This window comes from Tasmannia lanceolata, unplaced genomic scaffold, assembly GCF_043159265.1.
Source record: "Tasmannia lanceolata isolate RefF3 unplaced genomic scaffold, GAP_Taslan_0.1 ptg000015l, whole genome shotgun sequence".
Lineage (NCBI taxonomy): Eukaryota > Viridiplantae > Streptophyta > Magnoliopsida > Canellales > Winteraceae > Tasmannia > Tasmannia lanceolata.
Window position 1 is genome coordinate 36,744,647 of NW_027518692.1, and position 20,717 is coordinate 36,765,363.

At 37.4% G+C, this 20,717-nt stretch overlaps 2 protein-coding genes across 4 annotated transcripts; both read left to right on the top strand.

Annotated features, from left to right (window-relative positions):
* The first annotated feature begins 75 nt into the window (after positions 1 to 75).
* Positions 76 to 9,485, top strand: LOC143846986 (syntaxin-32-like). Of its 3 annotated transcripts, none has more exons than XM_077355630.1 (6): positions 88 to 240; positions 866 to 1,219; positions 5,606 to 5,856; positions 5,983 to 6,155; positions 7,471 to 7,668; positions 9,121 to 9,485. In XM_077355630.1, exons 2-6 carry the CDS (start codon positions 988 to 990, stop codon positions 9,278 to 9,280), a joined length of 1,014 nt encoding a protein of 337 aa, XP_077211745.1. In that variant the 5' UTR covers positions 88 to 240; positions 866 to 987; the 3' UTR covers positions 9,281 to 9,485. The 3 variants fall into 3 exon arrangements, with proteins under 3 accessions (XP_077211743.1, XP_077211745.1, XP_077211744.1); XM_077355629.1 differs by having other exon boundaries at positions 101 to 240; positions 597 to 1,219; XM_077355628.1 differs by having other exon boundaries at positions 76 to 1,219.
* A 2,116-nt stretch (positions 9,486 to 11,601) lies between these two features.
* On the top strand, positions 11,602 to 19,435 carry LOC143846989 (uncharacterized). Its single transcript, XM_077355634.1, has 3 exons — positions 11,602 to 12,226; positions 16,058 to 16,313; positions 18,807 to 19,435. Exons 1-3 carry the CDS (start codon positions 11,912 to 11,914, stop codon positions 19,187 to 19,189), a joined length of 954 nt encoding a protein of 317 aa, XP_077211749.1. The 5' UTR covers positions 11,602 to 11,911; the 3' UTR covers positions 19,190 to 19,435.
* The last annotated feature ends 1,282 nt before the right edge of the window (positions 19,436 to 20,717 follow it).

The following is a 20,717-nucleotide window of genomic DNA, read 5'->3' on the forward strand; positions in this document are numbered from 1 at the left end:
GTCCATGTAAATAATCGCTAATCAGGGACAAAATCGGTCTTTCTGCGTAGGGTGAGCATTAACTTTCTCACACTTGCCGGAAAAAAAAGCCCCCTTCCAATATTATACAAAAAAAAGGTCGAAATTTTTTCAGGCATTCGGGAATCAAAACGTGGAGTTGGGATTTTTTTTCCCCGTCTTTCCTGAATCCTTATTTTCAGCTGTTGTTGATTTTCATCTCATAGCTTCTCAAAATCAAAGGTATGCATGATATCGTGTAAGAATCGTTAGATCTTCTCTCGTAGTGTCTGAGAATTCTATTTCTTTGTCATCGATCTCTGTTTTTCTCCATAGATTTATACATCACATTCTGTACAAGATCTCCTCATGGATTCGTTCGGATTAGAAACCCTAGATTTCTGCGACGCAGTTTGTGGAGATATCTCGTACCAGATCTAGGGTTTCATCTTTCAGCAATACGATTTCATTGTTTCGAAGCAAGATTTCGTGTTAATATCTCGATTTTTAATTGAGGAGGATCGTTTTCTTTTCTATGGCATTAGATCTGCTTTGTTTCTTCTTTATTTTCTTCTTTTGAGGGATTGATTTTGATCCAGGGGAATTTTCACGGAATCTAAACTTGGAAACCCTAGAGGGAGAAATTGAGTTGATTTCCTGTGATTCGGCGGTGCTTTTCTTTCTTTTTGTCTTGTTACAAGGTGGATTTCGGTGAATTTTGAGGTTTCTACGGGAATTTTTGACGGAATCTATATGTTGAAACCCTAGATTGAGAAATTGAGTTGATTTCCTGGTATTTTTCTTTCTTTTGGTCTTGTTAGTAGGTGGATTTCGGTGAATTTTGTTGTTTCTAATAGAATTTTCACAGAATCTAAATGTTGAAACCCTAGAGTGAGAAATCGAGTTGATTTCCTGTGATTCGGCGGTGCTTTGCTTTAATTTTTGTCTCGTTCAAAGGTGGATTTTGGGGAATTTTGAGGTTTCTCCAAAATGCCTGTGAAATCTGCTCAGTTGTCTTATCGTGATCGCACGCAAGAGTTTCTCACAGTTGCAGAGAGGCTAAAGAAGTCTCTCTCATCGACACCAGATGTACCGAGTAGCAGCTCAAAGCCAGAAGGGCCGAGATCTGTGGTGTCAATTCAATCAGAGTTTAACAAGAGAGCTTCGAAAATTGGGAGCGGTATCCATCAGACATCGCAAAAGCTTTCAAAGCTCGCGAAATGTAAGGAAATTTACTTTTATTTTATTGAAGAATCTTTTGTTTTTTGAGATAGTTATATCGTTATTTGTTTCAATTGCTCTCTCTCTATCCATCAGACATCGCAAAAACCTTGCAAAGGTCGCGAAATGTAAGGAAATTTACTTTTATTTTATTGAAGAATCTTTTGTTTTTTGAGATAGTTATATCATTATTTGTTTCAAATGCTCTCTCTCTTTTTTTTTCCAACAATATTTTGAATATTTTGTCATAAACTGTCTCTGATTGCTGTTGCCAACTATTTTTTCCATAATTGCACTATTTTGTTGGTTTCTCTTCCATTCGAGGCCACATGAGCATCAAAATCGAAGATTTAATGATTGAGATAATTGAACTGTTGACCCGTATAAGTTTCAGTGCTTCATGTATCCGACTGTATGTTGATTATCAACGTAGAGCGTAGCCTATATGGTCTATGGTCAATCACATGGGTGCTAGAGCCATGGTTTTAAATTTAGATCGAAACATTTCGATTTCACAGGGCACCGAAACGAAATCCGACCGAAATTGTCAACAAAGTAAAAAATTTGACGAAATTTTGCAGTGTTGACAATTTCGGTGGAGAATTTGGCCGGAATGATAAATAGGCTTGGCCTCAAAATGGCAGAAAGGAAGATATTTATGGAATTTTTTTTTTTTTGAATGGTAAAGATGCTTTCATTAACTGAAGAGGAACCGAGACGATCCCCAAATGAACAACAGGAAAAGCAAACAAAATAGAACATAAGAAGCTAAAATTAGGGCGGAAGGAAATAAAAAAGCTTAAGGCCTTGGATTGCAGGAATTTTCTAGAGAAGTTTTGAAAGAAAAAAAAAAAAACTTCTCAAGGCCTTGGATTGCAGGAATTTTCTAGAAAAGTTTGGAAAGGAATATTACTTCCTTAAGGCCGTATTGGGATTGCATAAATTTTCAGAAAAAAAGTTTGGAAAGGAAAAAATGCTTCCTTTTTCTTTGAAAAAAAGGGCGGCCCAGTGCACGAGGCTCCCGCCATTGCGGGGTCTGGGGAGGGCTAGATGTACGCAACCTTACCCCTGCTTTGCAGAGAGGCTGTTTCCGTGACTCGAACCCGTGACCACCAGGTCACAATAGAGCAACCTTACCTTTTGCGTCAAGGCTCGCCCTCTTTGAAATGAAGGAAAAATGCTTCCTTAAGGCCCTCTTTGGTTTGCAAGAATTTTCTGGAAAAGATTTGGATCAGAAAAATACTTAAAGCTCTGTTTGTACGGGTGCAAATTGGGTCAGGTCAGGTTGTGCTTTTCCTAAAAATTGAATTGGAATCAACCCGAACCCGACCTGATTTTATGGTAAAAGCTCAACCCATATTCCTAAAAAATGACCCAAGTTGCACCCCTATGGCCTACCTGTTTGGATTGTAGGAATTCTCTGGAAAAACCTTGAAAAGGAAAAATACTCCCTTAGGACCCTTTTTGGATCGCATGAATCTTTTGGAAAAGTTTTGAAAGAAAAAAAAAAACTTCCTTAAGGCCTTGCTTGGATTGCAAGAATTTTTCAAGAAAAATTTGGAAAGAAAAAAAAAATACTTTCTTGAGTCCATGGTTTTAAAACCTTGCTGATGTCCATAGTTGCCGGAGTAGGAAGAGAGTGCAAGAAGTGAAGTGGGAAGCGAGTGAGAGAAGCGATGCAGGAAGTGAAAGCGGGAAGTGAGGGGTTTAGAAAAGAGAAAATGCGGGAAGCGAAAAGCTCTAAAGAAAGTAACGAGAAAATGTGTAAGAAGCGTCATTGAAAGTCAACATGAAGCATGTACTAAGCCTCATTGGATGTGAACAAGAAGTAGAAAGAGTAGGTTAGGGAGGAATGGTTAATATAGGTAAGGATTAGAAGTTGACAAGAAGACTTTCAGACTACTTAGAATTACAAGTTTTAGGAAAAAGATGCACATAATTTTCATTTGAAATGTAGATAGTTTTCAAGTTTTAAATGCACTCATTTTTTAAATACGCACCTTTAGGATTATCAAAAGAAGAAACTATTCTTTTATGAAGAAATAATCATCTAAATAGGAAGCGTACTCTTAATTATGAGGAAACGTGTAGGAAGTGTCTGGGAAGCACGCTTCCCCTAAATTTGGGAAGCGAGAAGAACTTAGCTTCCGAAGAGAGTTTCGAGGGAAGCGAGCTTCCCATCCAACTAGGAAATTTTCGGTAACTATGCTTTAGATCATGTTTAGGTTGCAGGAATTTTCTTAAAAAAGTTTGGAAAGGAAAAATATTTCTAAAAGTTCGTACTTTTTTTTACCTGAAATGTATTTCTTGCAAGTTGCAACTCAAACATTTCTAAAAGTTTTACTTGGAATTTTTTTACCTTGAAAAAAAATTCTAAAAGTTTTGGATTTCTCTCTGATGAATTTTTTTTCTTGCAATCCAAATAGGGCCAAATTTCCTACTATTTTTACATACGAAAAACCATAACACATAACTTGAACCAACCCTATTCAATATTTATTTAGAGGGACATTCAATTTATGATGATCTCTCTCTAAATTAATCACAATCATATTAAGTTCTTCTAAACTGAGGAAAGAACAAATCGTGGAATTCACTTTACTGTTCTATACGTATGCGACAATACAAGCCACTTGGTGTTGATGTTGTTAAACTACTATGGATGGTTTTCTTGCTTATGTGATGATTTCTAAATGTATATTTGTGCTTATCTTAGGATTTCATGAAGTTTCATCTTAAAATTCCATCATTTAGATATGTTTCCATACGTTTCCTTGATTTTAAAAGATTTCCATCAAAATTTCCAACTGAAACCGAAATGTGTATGTTCCCATGCTGACCGAAACCGAAACCTAAATTTAAAACCTTGGCTAGAGCTCAATACTGGGTTTTATGTGAGTTATTACCATGTTTACCATTTGCCCACACAAAACTTGAGGGAAGATAATACGTCAAGGGTTGTATGGATTTTGAGAGATTAATATGGAAATCATGTAATTTAGTGTGATTTTTGGTACATTTCACTGTCCTAATTGATTTCTAAAGTAAATGTAAGCAATAAATATAGCAGTATGGAGTTGTTGCATGCCCTTTAATTGTTATTATGAAATTATGGATTGAAAATTTGGATCAGTAACCAGACCTGATTGAAGTGTGGTCTTTTATGTGAGGAAGACGAGGAGGTTAGGCATTTATGGTCCGGAACACCTATTAGTCAATCAAGTTCTAAGCAGGAACACCACTCTAGTCACACGATTCAAGTTTGGAATGATTGCAAAATTAGGTGTATTTTTCATATTTTTTCAACCATTTCTTAGGTTGTTCGGCACTTGGGTAGTTATTAATATATCAGTTCACAATAGGTTACTGGGTAACTATGAAATTAGTTGTATTATGATCAGAAATGTAAGTTATCTCTACTCTACTCGGAGCCATTGCCGATATGCTAGGACATTCTTTGCCTATATAAATGTTCAGACTTGATGTTTAGGTTGGGCCTCTCCTCCCTAAATTTAAACAAAGAAAGAGTGGAGGAGTAGATTCACATTATAAGTAACGAGTAGAGTTTGGAGGCCTGAAACTAGAACTACTTGGTTTTGATCTTGCAAATAACAGATCTAGAGAATAGTAAAGCAACATTTACCGAAGAAAAGGGAATTAATAGCTATAAGAGGCGAATGTTACGCTTCACATGCGCTTACACCAATTTCAGTTGAAACTTGAAAGGAAGCTGGGGTCGTCGGTGTGCGACCCTTGCAATTTTATGTCCTGGATGGTGCTTGGTGATGATATTGGGATTGAAGTCCCTGAAAACATAGGTCCAGTGAAATCGTTCAATAAAACCTCTAGCTCAAAGAAAGATGATTTTGTTTTGATTGAGAAAGTAATGAGGAGGGTGAGAGAGTGGAGTCCTCCGTTGATGGTAGGCCTATGCAAAAGAATCGCAGGGGGGGTGCCATGGAGATATTTTTGGGAAGGGATTTTAGCCATGGAGAAATTTTTGGGAAGGGATTTCAGCTCCCAAGATTGAAAGTATTGCCAAAATGCTTAATAAGTTTAGAACAAGTTTCTCTGACTTTTTAGGTGTGTCAGAATTAGAGGAGTGCCAATGCTGTGATTAATTGGATATATTAGATTTCACAAAGTAGTTGTGTGTGTGCAATATACACTTATGAACTATATAAGTCTTCGTTTGGATGTATGTTTTTCTGCTAATTTCTCCTACACAATTAATTCAGTTATGCTGGAAAGCAGTACTTCTGAAATTTATGCCTTCCCTACATGTCATGGAGTGGGTCCTCATTTTTTGGTTTTTTTAAAAATTTCGCTTCTGTTTCTTTGATAAAATTATGTGGAGCATAATGGTCTTTTGCTGCTATCTATGCAGTGGCAAAGAGGACATCGGTTTTTGATGATCCAACTGTAGAGATACAAGAGCTGACAGCCCTTATCAAGCAGGATATCACAGCATTGAACTCGGCAGTAGTAGACCTGCAACTCCTTTGCAATTCACAGAATGATAGTGGGAATATCTCCAGCGACACTACCAGTCATTCGACCACAGTTGTGGATAATCTGAAAAACCGTTTGATGAGCACTACAAAAGAATTTAAAGATGTACTAACCATGAGAACAGAGGTACTTAAAGGATGCGATTACCACATTTATCTCAAACGTGTTTTTCCGTTTAGGTCTATCACATTCTCAGCAATGGTGATGCGATATCTTTCCGGAAACTGACTTGCTCTATTTGGGTTTTTGCAGAACTTGAAGGTCCATGAGAATAGAAGGCAGATGTTTTCCTCCTCTACTTCAAAGGATGCTGCCAATCCCTTTATCCGACAGCGTCCTCTAGTTGCAAAGGCTGCTCCTAGTGCCTCAACTAGCCCCCCTCCATGGGCAAATGGATCATCATCTTCATCTCCGTTATTTCCAAGGTAGTGTTGTAAACTTTAGATGATTTATTAATCAAGGCACACATGCTTTATCTGCTTATGGGGATTTTCAACTTCTAACATCCTAGAATTCATGTTTTATGGCCGTGATCACAGAAAGAACATGTGTTGTATCTGTATATCAAAGTCTGTCTCCTGCAAAATAACAAGCAACAATTAAAATATCTGTTTTCCATCCAAAAATCAGTACATGTCTGTTGTAAATAAGTATAACATCATATCAGGTGATAAGCACATTATATTCGTATACCTGCTGTAACACTGATGTATCTGGTAATATGTTTCACAGTCACTATTATTAAATCTATGATAACTTGTTGTAATTTGAGCGTATGAAAAAAAAAAAATTTGACCTTCTAAAAAATTGAGTGGCTATTTTAGTCTTCTTTGCGATATGAAATGAAGTCTCTCGTGTCCTTCTTTAAAGTAGAATGGTTTAGTTATAGGGTATGCATTGCATCATTGATCTCCATTTGGCAATATCATCACTGTCCCCTATTGCAGGGCACCTACCTATAGGTATTCAAGCGAAATTTTGCAATACCCTGTTTGAGCCCAAAAAAGTAAAAAAATAGTGAGTACATTGTTTTTTTTTCTCTCTTGTCCTCCTCCTTTAAAGTAGGAATGGTTTTGGTAAAGGGTATGCATTTCATCGTAGATCTCTGTTTAGCAATATCATTACTGCCCCCTATTGCAGGGCACCTACCTATGCGTGTTCAAGAAACACCCTGCTTGAACGAAAAAAAAAGAGTACATTATATTTTTTTTCTTTACCTTTTAACTTTTTAAATATTTTTTTGGGACGGAATGCATTGTTTAGACTTTAGTCATAAAATATAATTTGTAAGTAATTATCAAATATGTATTGTTGAATCATATAGAACTGATAATGACCCGTTGTTCTTTTCTCTTCCTTTACTCTCAAGTCTCATTGGGTTACTTCAATCACAAGAACATCCCCCAAAAAAACTAACTGAGCTTGAAACATGGCTTACTGATTATATTTTGCACTTTCCCACAACTAAATCTCTGTATTTGATTTTGATCATTCCTCCTTTCTAAAATTGAAGTACATCTGTTGTCTTTGATAAATCCAATGTGCTTCTCCAATACACTGGAACCTTAAATACACACCTGAGCCCAGTGTAAGTACAAATGCTTACAAAGCCTCGTGGTGGAGGCCCACCTCGGTCCCCTTCCTTTTTAATGAATTCATCTTGCCATTTCAAAAAAAAAAAAAAAAAGCCTCGTGGTGGAAAAAATATTGTATTTAGAGTTCTCTTCCAATGATTTCCAGGAGGCAGTCGAATGGGGAACCATCCACGCCAACGCAGGCATCCGGACAGCAGCAGCAACAATTGGTTCCAGCACAGGACAGTTACACGCAGAGCAGAGCGGAAGCTCTTCAAAATGTTGAATCAACCATTCACGAGCTGAGCAACATCTTTACACAACTGGCAACCATGGTTTCTCAGCAAGGAGAGCTCGCCATCAGGTTTTATATTATTACCACAAATATGTTAATGGGGAAAAATTTAGTCATCCACTCTCTCTCTCTCTTTCTCTCTCTCTCCATATATATATATATATATATATATATATATATATATATATAGAGAGAGAGAGAGAGAGAGAGAGAGAGAGAGAGAGAGAGAGAGAGAGGAAACTGTTGGTGAGCTTAAGCGCACCAAACCTATGGTGCGCTTAAGCTCGCCAATCACATGGCTCCCCAATCACATGTGGTGATCCAAACCATTCATTTGCAAGGTCTTATGATAGATAGGGGGTGTACCAAAAATCAGGGGTTAGGATGATCCTATGGAGCTGATTTTTGGTACACCCCCTATCTATGTAAGGGACTTTAAAATGAATGCTTTGGATCATCCTAACAAAGTGGGCCCCCATGTGATTGGGCGCTTAAGCTCACCATAAGTTTGGTGAGCTTAAGCGCACCAACAGTTTCCTCATATATATATATATATATATATATATATATATATATATATATATATAGGGAAAGGTGTGCGTACTCGGTGGGGGCCCACATTTTTTGGGTGATCCAAACCATTCATTTGAAAGGCCCCTTACCTAGATAGGTTGTCCACAAAAAATCAGCCCCATAGGATCATCCTAACCCATCCAACAGTGGAGGGGAAAATGGGCAGATTTGTGGACAAGCTGTGTTTGTCCATTTTTTTTCCCATTTTTCCCTCCACTGTTGCATGGGTTAGGATGATCCTATGCGGCTGATTTTTTGTGGACACCCTATCTAGGTAAGGGCCTTTCAAATGAATGGTTTGGATCACCCCAAAAATGTGGGCCCCCACTGTTTTTAACCAGACCGAGTAGATAAGCTTATCTACTCGACCGAGTACGCACACCTTTCCCATATATATATATATATATATATATGGAGAGAGAGAGAGAGAGAGAGAGAGAGAGAGAGAGAGAGAGAGAGAGAGAGAGAGAGAGAGATTATATGAGAAGTGGGGCGTAGAAACATGTAAAGATGGTAGGATGGAAGTACTACCTTTAAGGATTATTTATACCTCAAGGGCATTCATTGCGTCATTTCTATACCTCTTTACTCTGTTTTTTTCTTCTAAATACTACAACAAATTTACAATTATGACATGTTTTGAGGATTATCTATCGTAGCAGTAAATTTTTATATGGAAATAAAACATCATATTTACTTAATCTACCAAAATTCCTAATATATAACCATATTATCATCTACCATTAAAAAAAAAAAACCTTATTATTATCTAAAAGAATTAAAATTAGCTGAATTAACGAATCTTTTTTTAGAGGGTAGCCGAATCCGACACTTGATACCCGTGTCGGATTCTAATACTCATATCCATACCAATGCAACACAGATGAGAATGCACACAAGATGTTCTAAGATATTCATTGTATTGATTGGTATTCATAAACGTGGCAGGATCGACGAGAACATGGATGATACATTGTCAAATGTGGAGGGAGCGCAAGGGGCATTGCTGAAATACCTCAACAGCATATCCTCCAACAGGTGGCTGATGATCAAGATTTTCTTTGTATTGATAGTTTTCCTTATGATTTTCCTATTTTTTGTTGCATAATTTTGGAACAACGGCATCCATTCAGAAAAAAAAAATTATGGAATAACAGCGCTTTCTTCTGGGGTATAGTCTACTTTGTACCATGTAAGTCTGCATTTCTATTTCTCTATTTTTTGTATTTTCTTCTTTCTTTTTGTATTATTCAGCTCTAGCAAAGAAAATTCTCCTGCCTTTGTTTTTATTTTATGAAAATGATGGTTCTATATGAGGAGATTTCATATTGATGACTTAAATTTTCTACATTGACCTGCCCATGCACCCAAAACATTGTGGTTTTTACTTCATTTGATCCTCTTATGTATTCCCATGGGACATAACCTCAATCCAAGAAGGAGAACACCTACACTAATTATTCTTTGCAGATCCAGTAGTCTCAGTTGGAGAGCCTATTCTATTGTCTCATTTGAAGAGGTCAAGTCATCTCAATCCTAACTAGAACAGTCCCTAATACCATGCTCAAAAATTAGATGTGCAATGAGATAGAGATCTCCAACCTGAACTCCCACTTTATGAAAAAAATATGAGGATAGCTAACATGGAGTTTTTATATGTTGTTTTAGCATATATTTGCGTCTATTTTTTCATAAAGTATGGTGACACTCTTTCTCAATGGGTTCAGAATCTAACGTTTCTTTGGTTCGTTTTGGCGTACTCGGTACTTCCACATATCCGCTTCCAAGATCCAAACCATTCATTTAGATCTCCCCCCCAATGTAAATAGGTTGTGCCCCAAATATCATTATGATCCTAATCCCCTTATCTAATCATTTTCTATAATTTACAATCCCTCTACTGTTTAGAGGGCTAGGATCATCCCAAAAAAAGGGTGGCTCAGTGCACGAGGCTCTCGGGAGGACTAGATGTACGCAGCCTTATCCCTGCTTTGCAGTAAGGCTGTTTCCATGACTCGAACTCTTGACCAAAGCAGTGAGGCTGTTTCCGTGACTTGAATTCTTGACCACTGGGTCATAATGGAGCAACCTTACTGTTGTGCCAAGGCTCGCCCTCTAGGGTTAGGGTCATCCTATGGATTATACATTCCCAAAATTTGTAATTATAATTAGTTGTGAAGTTCCATACCTTTATAAACTAAGTCCCATCTCTAGCCAACAACAATTTTACATGTTTATATGTACTTGTTCGCTTCCATTAAGGTTTCTTACATGTTTCATGCTTACTTCCAACGATGTTTCCTACACATTTTTATTTTATTTTAATTAGATCTTTTCATTTCCTACATTTTCTCTTTTCTAAACCCTTTGCTTCCTGCATCGCTTCTCGCACAAAAAATGCCTTTTTACCGTTGATACCAAAAATGATTAGGTTTTGTTTCTCTCTGTTTTGGATTTTGAGAATCGATTTTGAGTCCAAAACTGATTATTGTACTCAAAATTACATTTTGGACTCAATCAATTCCCTAAATCCAAAATAAACAGGGCCTTAGGAAAAGACAAACAAAAGGGTAAAACATTAGAAATATGATTTCGTTTTATTGGGATAAGAGTACCGTATCCAAGATGATCTTGTCTTGATAATGAAAAACAATCGTGCCCAATGCACACAGTGGCATATGTGCTTTGTGACCAGGCCCGATGACTTACGGCACCCTCACAAGATGACCCAGTGTCCCTAGGTATAACAAATGGATTGATGCATGCAAAAATCAAAGGCTTAAAAGACATCTTTTCCCTCCTACTTGATCACATGTCTAGAGTGACCAGATTAGAGTGGGACCAAGGAATGGGTCAGATTTGTGATCCCCAACAACATATATTGATCAAACCAATGTACACATGAGAGTGGCTCTATCTCTTACGATGATTGATTTTTCCTTGTAGAGTTTAATATATGAGATTTTATATGTTGTGCGGGCATGATGTACCGCGGAGCCCACTTCATAGGATGATCCAAACCGTTCATTTGTTGGGCCACAACCAAAATAGGTTGTACCCTGTAAGTCATCTCCATAGGATGATACTAACCCTCCGATCTATAGAGGTTTCTATAATGGATAGTCCCATATAGATCTGAGGTTTAGGACCACAGGAGATTGGGGTCATCCTATGGAGATGATTCACCGGATACAACCGATTTATGTTTGCGCCCAACAAATGAACGGTTTGGATCATTCTATGAAGTGGGCCCCACAGTATTTTTGAAAATATACCATATAAAATCTCTTAGATTATTACCATCTTACAATTTTACATATAGGAGGATGCGCAGGTTAAGTTGGTAACACCGCACGTGTACGTTAAAATAGTCCGGAGAGGGAGAGAGCGTTTGTTTTTACCTGGTTGTATTATAAAAGCCCTCCCATTCGCATCCTTCGCCTACGTTATCTGGAACTCCGATTCCTCTCATAACATACAGAGGAAGAAGAACAAAAAAACAAATTCTCTTCTTCCTCTCGCTCTCTATCTAGGGTTTTCAACTTTCCTTTTCACGATCCGTATAACTAAATCTCACAGTTTTCAACTTTCCTTCTCTATCTGACAACTCCGTGTTGTCTAGATTCCAACTTTCCATTCATTTTATCTTCCGAAACCCTAGTTTTTTTTAGAAACCCTAGTTTTTAAGAAACCCTATTTTGAACTAGGCAGCTGTGGCTTTTCTTTGGTTACCCTAGAAATGATCAGAGGGGCAAACAGAAAGGACGATGGGTCCTTGGGGATAAAAAACACTAACGTTTTTGCCGCGCTCGAAACCCTAAGAAGAAAGAAGAAATCAGACAAAGAACATGGATCTTCGAAGAATAAGGGTTCATCAAAGGACCAGGCTAAGGAACCGGAACCTCAGGTTATCTGGGCCCCAGCGCCCCTGACTGTGAAATCTTGGGCCGATGTGGATGATGATGACGATTATTATGCGACAACGGCGCCACCTCAATCCGTTTGGAGTGCGGCGGAATCGAAGGAGAATCAGGAAAGCTCGACCCCCATAGAGGTGGACACATTTTGGTACCTTTCTTGTTTGTTGTTTCAAACATTAGTGTTTTAGATGTGATTTTGATTGGTTTTGTTATTTTGTAGAATTTTGGTATGGGGTTTTTAGTTTTAAACATTGGGATGTTGATTTTGATTTCATATTTTCTTACCTGTTTTGGATGGATTGATTTAAGGAACGTTATTTGATTTATATGAATGATTGATGTGATTTTCATTCTATAGGCTAATGGGTATTTTATATGAATTTTCATGTCTTTTGTTCTGGGTGCTTTCAGTTAGGGCTTGAGTAGGCTCATTGATGGTGGAATAACATTGAGAATATGTTGATGGGTTATTGTTGATTATTATTACAAGTTAAGTGCTATTTTTCAAATGTGATGTAACAACGCTTTTCATTACACGTTGTTTCATTCTTGGTGTTTATCATATGAATTTATGAATTCGAAAGGCTATCTCTGTTGAATGGTGGAAGAATGTTTTTCCTTTTTCTCTTTCGAAGTTGTAGGTTTTTGGTCATGTATTGTTTCTAGTTGATAGTTTCTATATTATCTTCTTTCTCATCCTGCAATGAGGCGACAATGGTTTGTGTCATATAATTCTTTATCTTCTCTTTCCCTTCTTACATGTCTTTATAATGACTAAAATCCCATTAGGCGGTTTTCATTACTAATTGAAAAGTAATGAATTTTAATATTTTTTTTGTGAGGGTAAAGTTTTAATATTAATTTATAAAAATATCAGTAATGAGTCATCGGAATATAATCATTGGTGTTGTTGGATAGATCCTGATGAGATTTATCCAATGAACTTGATTTTGTGGAGAATGCCTAACGAACTTGTTAGGCAAATGACTTTGGAGATTTCGGGTGGAGGAATCTCAGTTATGGGCTAGAGTGATTGGAAGTAAATATGGGTCGGCTCCTTGGCATTGGGAATCAATGGACACTTTCAGGCAGCCAGGGGTGACATTATGGCATGATGTGTGAAATTCAAGCAAAAGTTCCTAGAAGGTGTTAGATTTAGAATTTACTGTGTGGGGACTGGATCCAATTTTGTCTTGATAAATGGTGTGCCTCTCCCCCCTTTAAAGGAGATCTTTCCCGAGTTATTTGTCTTGGCCTCTTCTAAGGAGGCAATGACCAGGGACTATCTTGAACGTAGAGATAATCGAGCGATATGGAAGCCATTATTTAGACAGAACTTCTTTGATAGGGAACCATTTAAAAAAAAAAAAAAAACTTCTTTGATAGGGTACTTGGTGTGGTGGGAAGATTCCTGGAGACTTGAAGGGTGTTGCATCAAACTTCCTCTCGGGACAAAAGGGTTTGGATCTGGAACTCTATTGGGAATTAATGTCAATATGTTCTACAACAATATCTTGTATCTTAAAGTAGCCAAAGTTTGGGACATCCAAGCTACACCTAGGGTATGTGCTTTTGGTTGGGCTGTGGTTCTTGAAAGGATTCAGATAGTTGACTTCTTGAGAGCCTGAGAGATGTTGATTGTTTATCATTGTGCTATGTGTATAGAAGCTGGGGAATCAGTGGATCATATCTTCCCACATTGTAAGGTGGCAAGAGAAGTATGGAGCTCCATCTTATCTAGATTTCAGATATTGTGGGCGTTCCCCGCTGAGCTTATTGATTTGTTGGAGTGTTGGCCTAGGGTTCCTTGGAGAAAAAAAGGGAAGATCCTTTGTAATGTCTCCCTCCTAACAACGATTGCCTTCTTAGTCTATTCATTTTGTTGATCTTCTTTAGCATCATATCCCAAACGAAAGCCTGGATCTTAGTCGGAATGGAAGCCAACCAAAGCTTCCGGTAAGGGAAGCCACATTAGGAAATATAATTGTAGTAAAAAAAAAAACTAACAGAGAAAGAGCCCCCTGGATTCGGGGCTCAAACCCTGCGATCCCCTGATACCTGTGGAAGAAACAATTCTCAAGCAAACGAAGGAGATGAATCAACCAAGTTCCTTGAGGTTTCTAAATGATACCTACCTCCACAGTACGCTCTCCACCCTCTCAAGGTTACTATGAATACTCACATTTTTATCTCATACAATCCTTAATAGAAAAAGTTGGGCTAATGGACTCTCACCTGCTCTCAAAAAAAATAAAAATGGACTCATGTATCATACCAAAACCTCACCCTTTTTCTCGTTCCCCACCACCCAAGGTATGCTAAAAAAATGGGACAAACAGTCTTTCTAACTCTTGAGCCTCGACCTCTACCTAGTCTACCAATAGCACACCCATCTGCTCTCGTTTCCATACTCTCCTTTTGATGAATTTCTCCAAAGAGCCTCGCTCTCCTCCCCAAATCTCCTAGTCATTTATCAAGAAGACCCTCGTTCTTTTCCATAAGATTCCCAATCTTCAAAACATCGTTTTTCTTATGCAAGCAGACCACATCCCACAAATTAATTAAGTGCTTAATTCTTTTGCCTTCTGCCTTCACTCCCACAGAAAATTACGCTGCAACTTGCCAATTCATTTAGCGACACCCATCGGGATTTTGAAGCGGGAGATAGTAAATAGGGAGTGCCGCCTTAATCATGGTAATCCGACCCCTCCCTCGTGTCCTTAAAAGAGAGAAAGGACTTCTTCCACCCAATTAGGTTTTTTTCCATATGTTTGATGATCGGATTCCAGAGAGCACTAGAATTGATACTAAATCCCAATGGCAAGCCATGATACATGATGTACTACATCCTCATGTAAACACCCAATGGCAACCCATGATACATGATGTGTTACATCCCTTAAACATTGAAAACACAAGAGAAGAGCCAAGGCATGAGAGAAAGAAGGGTGGAAATATCAAAGGCTACTCAAAGGAACATGAACCCATGTCTCATGGAATTGGGGCCCACTCTTATTTCATTGGAATTTCTTTATGTTGTCTAAGTTAGGTTGATAGGGGTTATGTATGTTTTCTTAAGTTACACATTAGGATGGAGCCCATTATCTCTTATTTTTTTAAGTCATTAGCAAGTAGTAAATTAAGTGACTTTTGAATTAAACTGGTCCACTTCATTATTCAGGCACTTCACATCACTATTCACATGTCGTTCACGTCCCTATTCACAGGGTATTTTTGTAGGTAATTTAAGTGTTTTATTTTCATCAGGAGTTGCCCCAACCGACCCATAATATATTTATCATGTCCAAGTGCTTCTTTATTCAATATTTTAATTGCAATGGTGCCCGGAATTGCTACCTTGAGTTTTCCTCACTTTCAAGGGATTCAGAAAATGCATAATAATCTTGAAAGGAATTCCTTCAATTTTTGCTCTTATAGGTTTTCTCTATATATTGTGCTTGTACCCAGGGGTGGCAATGGTTTGGTTTGACCCCCAAACCGAACCGAAATTTGAATCAGTTTGGTTTAACCAAACTGAAACCGAATTTTCGTTTCGGTTTCGGTTCAATTTGGCCAATTTTACCACCCCTTACTCATAATAATTGGAAATCGGGGGCAACGGTTCGGTTTGGGGTCAAACCGAACCGAATTTTCGGTTTCAGTTTGGTTTGGTAAATTTGGCCACCCCTACTTGTATCGCTCCAGTTTGATTTTAAAAACTTATCATTCTTTGTCCTCTGAGTCTCTGTTAATGGTTATATGATGATTGGACATTGCTGTTCTTTCTTTATTATTTTGACTATTTTTGGTTACTGTGTTTTGCTTGAATTGAAAGGGGAATGTCAAGGAAGGGCCTAACATTCTCAGAATAGCATTCTAGAAATTATTTCTATATTTTATTGTCGCCTCAAAACTCCCAAAAATCTAGACTTTGAATTTAAGTGATACTTGTCTTTATATGACAGGAGAGTGAGAGCGAAGAGGACATAATAGATGAAGGTGATGATGATGTTGATGAAGAGCATGACACTGAGCCAGAGGCTGCAATACCAAGTGAGCCAGTGCCAAACAAGCCGCCTACAGCTTCTTTGGCACCCAAAGATACAGAAAGACAACTTTCAAAGAAGGAATTGAAGAAAAAGGAGCTTGCAGAGCTCGAAGCTGTTTTGGCTGAGCTAGGAATCGAACAAAAGGAGACCAATGGTGAAGATGAATCACATGGTAATTTAAATTTATTACATACACATGGATTCTTTTTCTGTTTTCCCCCATTGTTGGATTCCTTTTGTGATCTTTCTCTTTCTTCTGGTAATTTGAGTTCAATGCAATGTTGAAACTGTGCACATTGTTTCCTAGTGCCATATATTTGCCTTCAAATTTTATTAACTACCTCTTATAAACTGCTACGATAATATATTGGAAATTTTCTGATTGTTGAAATATCAATATCCTTGCCAACCAATAAGCTGTCCTTGTATGTCAAAATGAAATTGTTTCCAATTGGCTAGAGCATGAGATGTTTTTTAATTCCTTTTTTTTTAATGATAAGATGTTTTTTAATTCCTACTGTGGCAGAAAGTAAATTGCTGCCCAACTTCGACTTGTGCTCTGTTTCCTAAGGGATGTCCTGACTGTTACCTATTTCCTTCTGATTGGCCTTAATAATTATGATTATACCCTTTATATTATAAATAAAATAGTGTTTCTGACTAAGTAGCCTAATCATTCATGTTGTCTGTGTATAATTTACGGCTGTATCAGTTTTTTAGTAATATGTTCCTTTGTGAGCAGCATGTGTTTGTCATTTGTGTGCCTGGCGCATGCACATGTCCCCATGGTGTGCATATCTCCGATATGTTGTCATCTCTGATGTTTTCAATAAAATGTTGGTCTATCTTGATATTTTTCTTGTTATAATAAACATACAAGACTTTCCCATGTTTTCCCTATGTTTTGTGATAATTATCTTGATATCATTCATATTTATCAGATATATTTAAATTTTCCTAATAACGTTTCGTCTTTTTATGCCTTATTTATTAATTTATTTTATGCAAAACTTTCATAGTAATATCTTGTGAAAAAATTTCTAGGCGTTAAAATCTCCCGACGGATCCCCAAGAATGTTATTTGTCACTCTATAGGTGCATTTGATTCTCTCGATTCTCATTCTTGGAAGCCAGAATCATTTTTCATTCTTTGGAGTGCTTCAATCAGAAACATATTGGTAATTGATAAAAAAAAACATTTTTTCTGCTTTTTCGGAACATAATCAAATTTGGCCGTTATGTAATAGAAACTTTATTCCGGAGTACTAGTAGTCCAGGACCAAGAGGAATGCATGCTTCAATAGGGTGCGACGTACGAAATGTTATCAGATAATTCAAAGGCGGGCCCTTCTATATGGGTTCAATCACGGTTAACCAAAAGTTTAACCACCCACAACCATTGGATCTACCATATAGAATGATTGAATCAATTGATCGTAAAACCAATTATTATTATTTTTGGAATGGTAACTGTACAACCATTTATGCACTGTGTTGATGGGTGAATAACCACCAGTGGCTAATCGAGATGGATCCAAGGTTGACCCATTGCTAGACATGATTGTAAAACTGAAGGCCATTGTTTCAATCAGATTTCTCTATCCACTTCTGTTGTAGAGGGTTATGGGCACTATGCATTATAGGAGGGGGTGTTAGGGGATTATGAATCTCCAATTTTTTTAAGAAATAAGAAGATTTGGAAATTTTGCTCATGCAACCATGGAAAACAAAGGCTCACTTTTCAGCAGATTTTGTTTTATTTATTTAATTCATCAGAGGTGGCTGTTCTCTCATGCAAAAGTTGGCTGCGAAATGCCTTTCTGCAAAATTCCCTAGCAAATCCCTTGTATTTATATGAATTGCATGTTAAATGTGGTACATGTATTATATATAAATATTTATATGAATTACATGTAAAATATGGTATGCACTAATTACTAAATTATCAGACATGAGCAACCGTGCATGTCAATGTGACCATTAGAAATTGTTGTCCTGCTTACGTGATAGTTTCTAAGTATGTATGTGTGCTTATTCTAACAGTTCTTGAAGTTGCAGTTGTCTTGCTAATGCTATGGTTTCTAAGTGTGTATTTGTGCTTATTTTAACATTTCCTGAAGTTTCATCTTTAAATTTTATCATTTGCATCTTTCCATATATTTCCGTGATTTTACAAGATTTCCCTCAAACCGAAACTGAAATGTCATTTCTGTTTCCATGACGACCGAAACTGAAACTGAAAACGAAATTTATAACCTTGATTCCAGTACAATTAAGTGCATGTCAAAGCAACCACCTAAAATGCTAAAAAACATAAAATATTGATTGAACTGAACAACGACTGAACATGAAATAAGACATGTAAAGTATCAAAAGCACATAATTTCTTTCCCCAGTGTTTCAAATGTCTTTAAAAACAAATTGCCTCTATATTTTCATGCACAAGTGTGGCCATACTGTCTTAGTATGACGACAATGAATTAACAAGAACAAGCAAAGGGATAACGGAGGAAAAGGACTGTAAAATCGTGAGGAAAAAAAAGCAGGATTTGAAGCCCAGAGGGAAGAAGCTATTCCTGCAGATGTCTTTGCACTACTTTCTTGTTGAAAGTCTTTCACTGTAAATTTTACAAGAGAGTTTGGGTCACCCTACATGCACTTGCAGGTACTGAAGTGAAAAATTCAGAGCAGCTCAATGGAGATGCAGAAAAGAATCCAGTTCTTGCAGAGAGCAAAAGTTCAAAGAGAAAAAAGGCAAAGAAGGACAAGTCATCCAAGGAGGTTAAAGACCCACAAGACCAGCCAAATGGTTCTGACAATAATGCCACTGATGCCGCAACAGGAGCTGAACCGGCAGAGGAAGATACATCTGCCATTGATGTGAAAGAGCGGCTAAAGAAGGTTGTTTCCATGAAGAAGAAGAAATCAAATAAAGAGATGGATGCCGCTGCCAAAGCCGCTGCGATTGAGGCTGCCGCAAGGAGTGCCAAACTCGCTGCTGCAAAGAAGAAAGAGAAGAACCACTACAACCAACAGCCTGTACGGTAAGCCTACTTTGGACAAGGGTGTGCCCCTTCTTTATTTGTTGAATGCGAAATAAACAGCAGACTCTGGTTATGCAATGATGACATTCATAGTATCACTTAGGATTACTAGGAAAAGATCTTTTTGGCATCTTGATCTTGATAATTCCAAGTGTCATGTGAGTTGTGACATATATTGTTTTCAGAATTCTGTTTATGCAAAATTTCATGGATGTTTACTTCAAATATTGCTGCATTTGAATGTTGGATACTTGGATGGGTACTTATTTGTTTCTCATGGCTATTCTTCCTTGATGGATAGACCCCTTGAAATATCTGATATTAAATCAGTTGTCATGTTAATTAAGTGCTAGTATACTTCCATGTATGATGGAACTGAACTTCCATCGCATATTCCTTTCCAACATTAACTCTGGCCATCTTATAACTTGTTGGCTGATCCGAGGTAAATGGGGGGTTTTATACCTCTTTTTAACTCCATGCTTTAGCTATTTCCGACTTTTATTTGCCTCAACACAGTTGAAATAGGAATTTGCACCCATGTGGAAACTTCAGGTCTTCATTTAATTGCATTGACTGGATTACTTCTGCTTTTAATTATAGCAGATTAATGATTTTATTGGCACTTAGAAAAGAATATCATCATAGAGCAGATGATCTCTACGTTTCTGAGAGAGAATTTGTCCTCATGGTTGAGATTTTGTTTTCATATGCCACTGGAAATGGAATGGGCGGCAACATTTAGGCCACGTTTGGATACCCACAAGATTAAGATTTGGATTTAGTTCATATTTTAAATTGGATCAGATCCTTTAGATTTCCAAATCAGCTACAACAGTGCAAAAAATTCCGATTTTCAAATCTGTTCTGCGAGACATTATTTGCGAGACATTATTTGGAAATCAATATTTGTGGCAACTTCCTTCACAGTCGCTGCTCCTAGGGCTGGTTATTCGGTTATAACCGAACCGAATAACCAATTTCTGGTTAACCGAAATTATTTCAGTCAGTGAAAATCACTAACTGAAACCGTAATCGAATTTTGGGGGACCTAAACTAACCGAATCGTAATAATGTGCCGGTTAGTTCGGTTATAACCGAATAAATCCCTAAAAAAAAAAAACAGAAAAACAGAAAAACCCTAAATCAGAAGAGAGGTTTAAATCCCTAAAACAAAAAAACAGAAAAACCCTAAATCAGAAGAGAGGTTTAAATCCCTAAAACAAAAAAAAAACCTAAATCACAAATATAAAAAAAAAACCCAAACTACCAAAGCCATTCTCAAAAGTCAAATCTCAATCTATAAATGATAAATCAGCCCAAAATTACAAATACAGGTAAGAGGGGGAGAGAAAAACCTCAGAAATCAGAATTGAGAACTATCGAAGCCTTTAAGGATCCCTCGAGTGGCTGCAAATTTCTCATTCCCTGTCTCCCTCTGCAAACCCTTGAATAAAAAACACACAAAGGAGAAAAATGATTGGATCTTAATGAGAATAGGTTATAGGAGATGGTTCGGGGATTGAAGGTTT

What these genes read in the sequence shown, in the direction of transcription:
- LOC143846986 (XM_077355628.1), top strand. Translation starts at nt 988, where the DNA reads ATGCCTGTGAAATCTGCTCAGTTGTCTTATCGTGATCGCACGCAAGAG. An exon ending in GCTTTCAAAGCTCGCGAAAT is followed by an intron (nt 1,220 to 5,605) that starts GTAAGGAAATTT and finishes CTATCTATGCAG; the next exon opens with TGGCAAAGAGGACATCGGTT. An exon ending in TCATCTCCGTTATTTCCAAG is followed by an intron (nt 6,156 to 7,470) that starts GTAGTGTTGTAA and finishes AATGATTTCCAG; the next exon opens with GAGGCAGTCGAATGGGGAAC.
- LOC143846989 (XM_077355634.1), top strand. Translation starts at nt 11,912, where the DNA reads ATGATCAGAGGGGCAAACAGAAAGGACGATGGGTCCTTGGGGATAAAA. An exon ending in AAAGCTCGACCCCCATAGAG is followed by an intron (nt 12,227 to 16,057) that starts GTGGACACATTT and finishes TTTATATGACAG; the next exon opens with GAGAGTGAGAGCGAAGAGGA. An exon ending in TGGTGAAGATGAATCACATG is followed by an intron (nt 16,314 to 18,806) that starts GTAATTTAAATT and finishes ATGCACTTGCAG; the next exon opens with GTACTGAAGTGAAAAATTCA.